This window comes from Diuraphis noxia, unplaced genomic scaffold (assembly GCF_037042655.1).
Source record: "Diuraphis noxia isolate RWA-SAM2 unplaced genomic scaffold, SU_Dnox_SAM2 contig0004, whole genome shotgun sequence".
In the NCBI taxonomy this organism is placed as follows: domain Eukaryota; kingdom Metazoa; phylum Arthropoda; class Insecta; order Hemiptera; family Aphididae; genus Diuraphis; species Diuraphis noxia.
This window is the reverse complement of record NW_028301714.1, coordinates 62,306,198-62,318,506: the sequence shown is the minus strand read 5'-3', so window position 1 is coordinate 62,318,506 and position 12,309 is coordinate 62,306,198. Positions and strand designations below refer to the sequence as shown.

Sequence of the window (12,309 nt, the reverse complement as noted above, 5' to 3'; positions counted from 1 at the left end):
ACAGCATGTTAATAAAATTTTGAAAAAAAAAAAATTCGAAAATAGTAAATATTTTTATTAATAGTGAGTGTTTTACGCCTCACAAATCATCCTGTATAACATGTACAATTAAATTTATTTAGGTAAGATATTATACTGAGGTGTATGACATTAATTAATGTAACTACTTTTATTTTTTTGTTAATTGTAATTAACAATAAAATAAAAGCAGGTACATGAATTAAATATCATACGCCAGAGTAGATACTTAACCTAATTAAATTTGAATTGTACACGTATAAATATACCGATTAATAGTCTAAAATATTTTCATTAAACATCATCTTATTCATCAAAATAATAATTGAGAATTAAAATGGCAATCTTCTTTTTGGCCGCTTTTTTTGATGGTGCTGCAAAATTAAAAATTAAAGGCAATGTTAACTAATTATTATAGAACAATTTTAAATATCAATACTAAAATTCATCCAACCAATATTTGTTGGTGGTAATGATGCAATACAAAAATATTACCGTATGCACAAAAAGAATGTCCATCTATCTCACATTCAACCTTGTACTGTGGAGGATAATCTTTGTCCTCTAGAGTTGTAATAATGTTTAGACAGGGGGATAACTCATTTAAAAGAAGCAGCGGATGGTTCTTTCTCTTATCATCAATGATCTTCATCTTCTAAAATAAAAGAGCACAAATTATAATTTTTACTAATATATTATATTACTAACAACAAACAGGCAATTAATATTACGAATTAACATTCATATTCTTAATCTTATATAAAATCTATTCTTATTTACCTTCGGTATCGACTTTATTGGTCTGTTGCTCGGTATACTCGTAATTGATTTCATATCGTCTGGAATGTTCTAAAACAGATTACATACCATTTATGATTAATGATATGTGCAATAAATTTGATAATTTACACAAGTTTTTTTTTAAATCCTATCTCTTATTCATTTTATGTGGTTTTGATTGCAGTATACTTTTATATATATATATATAGAAAGATAACGGTTAAAATATACTTAGTAATATGTATATATACAACGATATTCAATTTAGTTAAACATAATGTAATTTAATTCATTTATCGAGAACAGTATGGACAATTCAAATATTCGATTGAAAGATATTTATGTGTATCGATATTTATATTTAATCTATGTATATTCTGACCATAAATCTAATATATTTTTGTACCAAATTGTTTTCATAGCAATTAATTAAGCCATTTAGAAATACAAATAGGACAAGCAGACAGAAAACCATTTATATATATATAGGTTTATAAAATTAGCTTTAGAAGTCATCGTCCACAGGTGGTGAGCTGTACAGTGAACGAAACAATCCTGTATGTTTGCATGAGTAATGTTACAGGATAAACAAAATATTATAAGTACCAAACTTATTTATAAGATATTCAAAATTATTATGTTTATTTATTAATTTGTCTAAAATGTTATACACAGAAATAATCTAACATTTTTATAAAAATAATAAACTATTATTATTTTATTACAAAACATTGTTTCTCTGCCATAACAGCCATTTAGAAATTACCGTATCTACATTAAATTAATTATTTGAATATAAGAATAGATCATTAAATCATGTAATGTCCGGCTCTTAAGATAATTTTTTTTTTTTTTAATTTTCCCACGGCAACTAAGGCCATTTGGAATGGGGTAGTACTGTAGGTTCTTAAAGAACTGTAGGTTGGTTTTACACGGGGGTGAGAGTTTTGGCAGAATTTCTATTGGGGTACACGTAGGTTTCTGCCATGTTCCGGATTGGGGGATGGCAGTACTTGTTCTCCGGACACCGTGACTTGCTGAGCCACAGCCGCGTCGGTAGACCACTCGGCCACCTCGTCCCCCAAGATAATTATTAAGAATTTAAATTTTTAGATACTATTCAAAAACTACAATATAGAGTATAAACTTTCTATTATAATCTAAAATCAATTGTTACCACGAATGTTGGAGATGGAGACACTGGTCTTGTAATCTCTTCCACTATGGTCGATTCTGATGGCATAACTATTTCCACGGCCGTTGGCTTGATCGGTTGATCGATTTGAATGATTGAGTTTGTTAAATCACCATCTTTTAACAATTTCTTCTGCTTGGTTATATAATTATACAAAAATCCTACTGCACTAATAGCCCCAAATGCAAGACTTGCACAGATAATTCTTCTTGACATTTTTTTTAATGCTATTTTCAAAGTAAACGGATGTATTGAAATGAACAATAATATTAACGTTTCAATTGAATCAAATAATAACTCATTCGTTGTTATGTATTTATTATAATAATATATTTTGTCTCCAATCAGCGTTGCCCGGACAAAAATTGTTTTTTGTTTAAATGCATAAGCATTTATTATAAATACTATACAGTATATTTTATTATCAATGATATAATTTTTATTATTAATCCTAAGTCCGGGAACAATAACTATTTGTTTCTGAAATTAGCGAATAAAATACAATGATTTATCTTTCTCCTATTACTATTATATTACGATAATCTGTATGCTGTAACCAAAAGCAACTATTTATTTTCATCTTAAATCTCAAAAAAAACATTTCTCAAATGTTCAATAAAAAAAAAAGCGGGTTAGTCGTAGATGTCGCTCTGCTGTACTGTAGGTTACTGTAATGTATGGGATTAAATTTGAATGCAATGATAGGTATCATTGTATACGAAAAACGATTCTGAACGGAGATGATTTGTCAGCCTAGGATATATTATATTTAAATATTGTCATATATTCTATTTTGAAACAAATATTTTATTTTTCAATTAGGACGCATTTTGCATATGGCATGGTTAATCAATTAGTGTAGTTATCATGTAGTTATCATAATTCATAATACCTTATATTATCATAGATATACGAATACCTGGTTTGAGGATAAATCGTTATCATTACGCGATTTCATAAAAATTTAAAACTCAAACGCTCAAAACATTTTTCCTATAATGACGCTTCAAATTTTCTCTATAGCTATTTGAAGCAAAACTTATGGAAAACTTGGTATTAAATTTTATAACCTTAGATATAAATACAAACAATATTATGAATTTTGAACTACAAAATAATTTGCAAATATTCATGGTTTTGACGAATTTTTGTCAATATTTGAAATTCAAATGCTAATAAAAATTTAATTTGAATTTCCGGTGGAAATTTTTTTGTGATAAAGATTGACAAATTTGTAAGGAATCTTGTATTAAATTTTCAAAGCTTAGTTTAAAAAAGAAAATTTTTTATGAATTTCTAGCTTATAATAATTTGCGAATTTTCGTAATTTTTACGTATTTAGACAAAATTTTAACTTTAAATGCTTATAAAAAAAAATGTGACTATACATTTCTTGATTTTTCAACTGCTATTGCAGAACTATATTATGAGCCTTGTATTAAATTCTCAAATCTTAGAATTAAAAAGAAAAACTTTTATGAATTTCGATCTAAGATAATTTGAACATTGCCGTAATTTTTATGTATTTAGTCAAAATTTGAACTTCAAATCCTAATAAAAAAAAATCGTGCCTATGTATTTTTATAATTTTTTAATCACTATAAGAATAACTTATGAGGAACTGTGTATTAAATTTTCAAGTATTTAGATACGACCAAAAAATTTTTATCGACACTTCAAAAAAAAATTTTGAGACAAATTGAAAATTTCAGTCGTCTATAAACATCTCAAAAAAAGTCAAAATATTTTGAAAATTAAATCATGTAAAGAAAATGCCAATCTCAATAACTGATAAAATTTTCAAGTATCTACGACTTATACTTTTTGAATAATAACAAATGTTTAAAATCGTTTGATGATAAATCGTTATTATCGTTACGGAATTTCGTAAAAATTATATAATGATGCTTTCGAGTTTTCTCTATAGCTACTTGAAGGAAAACTTATGGAAAACTTAGTATTGTATTTTTAATCCTTAGTTATAAACGAAAAAAATTTTATGATTTTTCAACTTCAAAATTACTTGCAAATTTTCACGTTTTCGACAGATTTCGTAAAACTTTGAACTGTAAACGCTCATTAAAAAAAATTGTGACTTAAGATATTTAATTTTTTTTAGCTACAATAAGAACAACTCATAAGGAACCGTGTATTAAAATAATTTGTGAATTTTTGTGATTTTTACGTATTTTGTCAAAATTCAAATTTTGAATGCTTATAAAAAAAAACTGTGACTATGAATTTCTTTTATTGTAACAATATGTTAAGAGTGTTGTATTAAATTTTCAAGCTTTTCTGCCTAACAAATACATTTTTATCAGTATTAATTTAAAAACAACTAATAATGATTGAAAATTTCAAATGCCTATGAATAGTTCAACTTAAGTTGAAAATTTTTGAAAATTGCATGGTGGATAGAATATACTTATATAAACATTCGGTGAAAATTGCATGTATCTATGGTCATTTTTTTTTAAATTACATCAAAAACCAAAATCGATTTTGCCGAAAAATGAGTGTGCGTAAAATTTCCCGTTTTTCCCTTAATTTTTAGTTTGTTTTTCTCGATTATTTAGAAAAGCATTAAGAATTTTTCACTTCTGACGCCCCAATGTACGAACTAGATTCACTTTCTGATCGAACGAGGTACTGAAGTCAAAAATCGAAGCACTTTACTGCCCCAAAACGTGATGACAGACACAAAAAAAAAAAAAAAATAAATAAAACACACATCATAGTAAAATCAATACATTCATCACTCCGCTCAGAATCTAAAATATAATCGATGATTAAATCAGTTATATTTTTTTTATAGTAATCACTATTCAGTATATTATTATACTACACATAGCTCGTAGAGTAGTAACTAACGTGTGAAAGTGTCTAATGCGTCAATAGACAATAATGTATGCTTTATTTTTGTACCTACTGCAGTTATTAAAGTTGATGTTAATACTTATAAAATAATATAATATTAACATTTTTTAAGTGTTATTCTTATCTATATAATAATATATATAGTCTTCGTGGTCTTGTCATATTATGTCATGATTTTCCTTCGCCATTATTATCGATGATAAAAAAATATATATAATTTATAGTGTTGTGATAAAGATAAACCGCGGATATGGGAGACTCGGTGCTCGTTAGCCGGCGCTCGGTGGCTTGCAGCTGCACCTTGTCTCAATAGTCAATAGTCAAATAGTCAATACTCTAAACTATTATATCTTTGAAAAAAAAGATGCACTTGTCTATTTATTTTTCGTCACTGGCATCAGTCATTAATCATTAATTTATGTTGTTATTTCAATTTTACTACTTCAGTACTATTCGTTCATAACGTTTATATTGCTATGGGAACGTAAATTCCTCCTACTTCTATAGTACTTTTGTCAAATACACGTACCTATTTTATTGCTTGTCGTTTGTGATCAAGTACAGTATCTGTTTAAATATTGGTAGGTATAAAATAATATACAATTACTATGACTGGTTACTTTTCATGCCTCAAGTCAAAATGAAACGAAATCTTAAAAGCATATTTAAGTATTTAATTTTTGTTGTGATCACTGCACTTGTGACAACTGTGATTTTTAAATTGTCTAAACAATTTAATCAATATGAAAATAATGAATCTATACACGGGAAGATGGATAATACCAACAAACAGTTATATTATGTAAATAAAAAACATGATAATAAGATTGACTGGCATGATTGGGAATTTATTAATTTAGAGAAACAACGAACTGGTAATATATTTATTAGTGAAATGAATTTTATTTTATTGTATTGTATTGATATTAGAAAATATAATTATATTTAGGTATTGGGGAACAAGGAGTTAGCGCTTCCCTTTCATCACTCAATCGGCATAAATATGATGAATTGTATAAAGTAAATGGATTTAATGCTTTGTTAAGCGACAGCATATCTGTTAATCGCTCAATACCAGATATACGGCACAAATTGTAATTTTTTACCAGAGTTTAAATATTATTTCATATTTTAATTATGTCCAGTGGCGCACAGAAGAATTTTGAAAGCTCTTGTTGCATACAAAATTATTGCTATCCACTCCTTTTTTTTTATATGTAAAAAAACATTCCCACTGCTCTTGAATAATGGCAACATTTGTATTCACATAAGTAGTCCACAAAATCAAATTAATTTAATATGCTTTTTAAACTTTTATATGGCTTCAGTTATTTATACCCATTCTCTTTTAAGGGTACATGCAGTTGCTTTACTTGACAATCTGTCTGGGCGCCAACTGCCCATGTCATAATTTTAATTTGTTTTTCAAAGGTTGAAATATTTGTTTCTATTTTGATTTACAGGTGTCATTTAAAAAAATATAGTAATAAATTACCCACAGTTAGTGTAATTGTTCCTTTTCATAATGAACATTTCTCAACACTTCTTAGAACCGTGTATAGTGTTTTAAATCGTTCACCTAAAATCTTACTTAAAGAAATAATCTTAGTGGATGATTCAAGTACAAAAAGTATGTAATATGTATACTTAATTTGTTTTATTCTTTTATCACTGAAATTAAATTCTTCGACTTATTGATAAATGAGTTTTTAACAGTAATAATTTACAATCTTGCTAATTTATATTAATTAACTAATTGTTAATTACCTATCCCCTACCCAGGGCCGTATTTAGGGGGGAGCAACAGGGTACTGTTGCCCTGGGCGGCTGAGTAGGAGAGGTCGGCTAATTTTTTTGTAATTTAAATTTGTATTTTGTATAATGATTAATGAGGCGTATTTTTTTTGTTGCCCCTTGGTGTCCAATTCCTAAATACGGCCCTGCCCCTACCTCTTAATCAAATAATTTAATAAAATATAATTTTGATGTTTTCTAGCTAGTTTAAAGAGACCATTAGATAATTTTTTATCTAAAAACTTGGCTGATACTGTTCAAATAATACGCTTGAAAAAAAGACAAGGTTTAATTAGAGCTCGTTTAGCTGGAGCTAGAAAAGCTACTAGTGAAATTTTACTTTTTTTAGATTCCCATACAGAAGCAAATGTTAACTGGTTACCTCCACTTTTAGGTATGATATTTTTTATGCATATTAAATATTGTATGTACAATTTACCTTCATACAATTTTCCTTTGTTGTGTTAAATATAATATGGATAAAATGTAGTACTGCTTGTTCATAATGTAATTTAATTTATAGAACCTATTACTGAAGATTATCGAACATGTGTGTGTCCATTCATTGATGTCATTGCTTTTGAAACCTTTGAATATAGAGCACAAGATGAAGGTGCTCGGGGTGCATTTGATTGGGAATTTTTTTATAAAAGGTTGCCACTCTTACCTGAAGATCTATTGTATCCTACCAAACCATTTCGGTAATATTTATATAAATCGACAAATTTTTTTTAACATAATTTTTTATTGAGGCTGTCTGTTACATGCATAGAACAATAAGCTTAAATGATAATTAATTACAAGAAGTGCAGAGTGTAGATACCTTACAATGAAGGTACTTTTTCATTAAATAATAAACAATATAATTAATATTTTATACAGAGTGATACCACTAAGCATGCTTACTTCCATTTTATACTTTAATTAAGTATACAGTGTGATCATGCTATTAGGCACCACTGAATATCTCTTCTGAGTAACCTTGTATTGAAATAGGGTTTTCCAGAGGTGATAAGAAGTACTTAAATACATATTTTCAGACAAATTTCAAATTTTTAACTCTCAGTATGTGTATGCACAATACAACTTACTTTTTTTAAATGACAACTAAAATTTTTTCCTGTAGATTTTGGTTAAGTATTATTTTTTTTTTAATCATTTATTGTTGGTTTAAAAAGTTTTTCTATTTTTAGAACTGACCAAGTTAGAGTAAGTCAAAAATTGGATTTATGCATAATTCATGTGTATTAATACAGTTGAAAAAATATCATACACTAAAAATAATGTTTAATTATTTCACCCTTATTTTATTATTTTTAGTGGTTATAAATGAAAATAATATTAAACACGAATTATGCATAAATCCAAATTTTGACTTACTCTAACTTGGTCAGTTTTAAAAATAGAAAAAAATCTTTTAAACAATAAAATATGTTTAAAAAAAAAAACCTAAATTTGCAGAAAAAAATTTAGATTGCCATTTAAAAAAAAGTAAGTTGTATTGTGCATATGCGTTGAGAGAGCTACAAAATTTTAATTGGTCTGAAAATATGTATTTAAGTTTTTCCTATCAACTCTGAACCACCCTATTTAAATACAAGGTTACTCAGATGAGATATTCAGTAGTACCTAATATCGTGAACACACTGTTTACTCAAAATTCAAAATTTGTAATTTAAAAGTACATGATATACATAAATACCATTTTATAAAAAACTTCATTTTTTATGCTATTTAAGGAGTGTTTTGTGGTATTTCAAACACTTTTAAAATGAGAAGAATATTATATATTATAGTCCTCTTAAGCAATATTCTTAGTGCATTGAGTTAAAAACAACTCAGAAACTACTTGTTAAAATTTTGATTTAATACATCAAAGTTTAAAATATAACCTTTTTCTTGTTGATTTATATATAAAAAGGGTAGGTAAGGTAGGTAAGGTTATAAAAAAAAAAAATAATAAGCTGGAATTGCCTCAGGACCAGGGGCGCCAAAATATATAATTGTATTTGTCATTCTAAATACATTATGATAATTGTATTAGACATTACGGTCAATTGTGAACTAAAAGTCGATAATATTACATAAAAAACTTTATTTGGTGTATGGTAGGTAATTATAAAAATTAGGTGGTTTTCAAAATTGTATGTGGAGGTGTCTCATTTCATAGGTACAATTTTGGACTTTGGCTTTACTGTTCAGAACACCGGAAAAAGATTAAAATACAATAATAAAACCTATTTAATATTGTAAACATTCTTGAATACTAGTTGATTTGCTAAACTATTGTCTGTAAACAATTCATCACACTTAACCAATAAACAATATATTTTACATTTAACATAAATTTACTATTGGTAGTTGATTAATATAATGGATAGTAAAATTTTCAAAATTACTATTTTTATTTCATTGTCTATCATTGAGTTCCATTGTTTATATTTTTACCTATTTTATTTTGATGGATTTAAATTTAACGAATTAAAAAATGTAATAAATAAATAAATAAGTAAACATTTTCTATTTTTCTAAAACTATAAGGAAAAAAGTTTCTAGACTCCTAAGTTTTGTTATAGAGTTTAAATATGAATTTAAAAATATGATTTTAACTTTTTTAAAGTATACATATAAATTCTAAATATCAACATTTGAATAAAATTATAATTAAAGAACAAAACGTCCATGAGCATGCCTGATGAATTACTCTCTCTCTCTCTCTCTCACTGTATATATATATATATATATATATATATATATATATATATATATAAATTAAATTGTTTATAAATCATAGACTAACTTAGTTTTATGTTTCTACATAATTTATAACATGATATGCCATATTAATATTACTAATGTTTTTCTGTTCGTTTTATGTTAAATTTGTATTTCATAATATATATTTAATAGTTCCATTTTATTTTTTTAAAGGAGTCCTGTAATGGCAGGTGGTTTATTTGCTATATCAGCTAAATGGTTTTGGGAACTTGGAGGTTATGACCCTGGTCTAGACATATGGGGTGGAGAACAGTATGAATTATCATTTAAAATATGGCAATGTGGTGGTACTATTTTAGATGCACCTTGTTCAAGGGTAGGCCATATCTACAGAAAGTTTGCACCATTCCCGAATCCTGGAATTGGTGATTTTGTTGGAAAGGTGAATACACTATTGCTATGTTATTTAATTATATATTGTTTAACAAAATTTGTAAACTATTGAAAATTATTTTAATCAGTATAAAGGGAACTATGTTATACTCAATATTATACTTTAATTAAAATTTTTTTTGTTTTGTTCATCCAAGAAAGTTATTACTTCTAAATCTAATTTTTTTTTTTTCGAATATATTATTATTATATTTTAAGTAATTTACAATTTATACAACATTAAAATTTAATTAAAGAAAAAAATAATATGTTATTCATGGTTTCAATACTATATAAATAATTATAATTTTTTAATAAAAATTTAAAACATTGTTCCAGAATTATCGCCGTGTAGCAGAAGTATGGATGGATGAGTATGCTGAATATTTGTATCTCCGTAGACCACATTACAGGAATATTAATACTGGAGATCTAACTAAACAAAAAAAAATAAGAAAAAATCTTAAATGTAAACCATTTAAATGGTTCATGCATAAAGTTGCATTTGATTTAGTCGAAAAATATCCGCCTATTGAGCCACCAAATGTGTTCAAAGGAAAGGTATTTAAAAATTTCCATAAAAATAACTATTTTTAGGTTAAAATAATGAATAATTTATTGTTTAATATTCTAATATAAACTAATTTTTTGTAGGTATAGCAAAAAAATTTGGATGCTTTCATATTTACATTCAAAAATCAATCATATTTTATATTTATTGTAATGTTTTTTAATTGTTCTTATATTTCAGTGTATATTTCAGTATAAATATAATATACCTATTCTATAAAGTAACTTTAGATCTACTTTTATTTATTATTTTAGATAAGAACTTTCACTGCTCCAGAACTATGTTTAGATGCTACATCAGAAAATCTGCTCAATATAAAAGAATGTACTGATAATCATGATAAAAATCAAGTAATAGTTAAAAGATTTAGTGATTAGTGGTACTAAGTTTTAAATGTTGTAACTTTTTTTTAGAATTTTATATTAAGTTGGCGGAATGACATTAAATCAAGAAATAATATGTGTTTGGATATAAGTGACTCATCATTTAAAGCAAAAATTAGCCTTTATGGATGCCATAATGGTGGAGGAAACCAACTGTGGCATTATGATCATGTATATTTACTGATTTAATTGTAAAATTATTTTTGTAATCAATTATCATACAATATTTCAGGGTAAAATGAAACTTGTTCAGGGAAAAAATCCTAGATGTATGGAACATGACATTAGTACCAGAAAAGTTTATGTAACCAAATGCAAGCAAAACAATGAAGATCAAAAATGGATAATAGAAAATTTTAATTCCAAATCAACTAACTGGTCATTAGCAAATTAAGGAACAATAAATATTATTTTAGGATTTAAGTAATACATTATTTGAACAAATTATTTACTTGCTAAAACTTATGTGATAAGTATTAATTATTATAGGTACTTAATACATATTATTCTACTTATTAACTTAAGTGATAAAATAAATAATTATCATTTTTTTAGTTGTTTTAAATAATGTTAATGAATATAAATTATAATGCAATATCAGGATGCTCATATGATACAAATTTAATATTATAAAAACTTAAAAATAAATAACTCCATTGAAAAATTACAATTTAATACCAATGCAAAAAGAATCAAATAATAACAGATAACAAAAAAATTTGAATCCTAAAAAACTATTGAACAAAAAATATGCCTAACTTATTGACATTACAAATATTATTATGTTATATAGAATATACATTAGTGAAATTATTAACAAACATAGAAAATATCTATTTTTTTACACTTAATGCTTATATATCTCAACCTTAAATTACATTGGCTTAGCTGAAATTCAAAAAATGTTATGACTATCCCCCAGACCATAACAAGCCTATGTCAATTAATTAATATAAATAAATTTGAAAATGAAACTAATTAATTGTTTCATTCTGCAATACCATACAAACATCAATTAGTTTATAAAGCATTGATTATTGTACCAAAAATTGTTTGTTATATCATTAACATTTTGTCTGTGATATTATTATTTTGAATTTTAAATTATATTTTGTTACCAATTTACATTCTTTAGTCTTAAAACTAAAATAAACTTTTATATTACAGTCTGAAATTGTATAAAGCAATATTTTAAAATTATTTAATTAAAAATATTTTTGATTTGGCTGATTGTAAATTAAACGTTAAAATAATAAATATACTACTTAATTATATTAATTGTTTAATAATTCAATATACATGTAAAATGGAAGTAGGCATAGCAAAACCTATTTAACAGGTTGACTGCCATGTGACTACTATTGATAACTCAATATGTATTATTGGTTAGCCAAGCATATTTTTCAATGTCATTCTAAATTTTAATTACTATTATATTTGAAAAGAATATGTTATACATCGAAAAAAAAATGAAATAATTCTCGCTACATTACCGCGCTATTTCAGTGCATTATTTAGCGCCATGTAAAACCATATTAATT

The 12,309-nt window shown here is 25.8% G+C and overlaps 1 protein-coding gene and 1 long non-coding RNA gene across 2 annotated transcripts; one reads left to right on the top strand and one right to left on the bottom strand.

Moving 5' to 3' along the window:
* Positions 1–203: 203 nt before the first annotated feature.
* On the bottom strand, positions 204–862 carry LOC149056317 (uncharacterized). The gene is made up of 3 exons (XR_016191305.1): positions 799–862; positions 514–673; positions 204–392 (listed from the first exon to the last, which is right to left on the bottom strand). It is a non-coding gene; the product is annotated as an uncharacterized LOC149056317 (long non-coding RNA).
* A 4,233-nt stretch (positions 863–5,095) lies between these two features.
* Positions 5,096–12,046, top strand: LOC107170455 (N-acetylgalactosaminyltransferase 6-like). The gene is made up of 10 exons (XM_015520582.2): positions 5,096–5,745; positions 5,820–5,964; positions 6,334–6,500; positions 6,867–7,058; positions 7,188–7,365; positions 9,596–9,824; positions 10,154–10,375; positions 10,640–10,735; positions 10,799–10,939; positions 11,001–12,046. Exons 1-10 carry the CDS (start codon positions 5,496–5,498, stop codon positions 11,160–11,162), a joined length of 1,782 nt encoding a protein of 593 aa, XP_015376068.2. The 5' UTR covers positions 5,096–5,495; the 3' UTR covers positions 11,163–12,046.
* Positions 12,047–12,309: the final 263 nt, after the last annotated feature.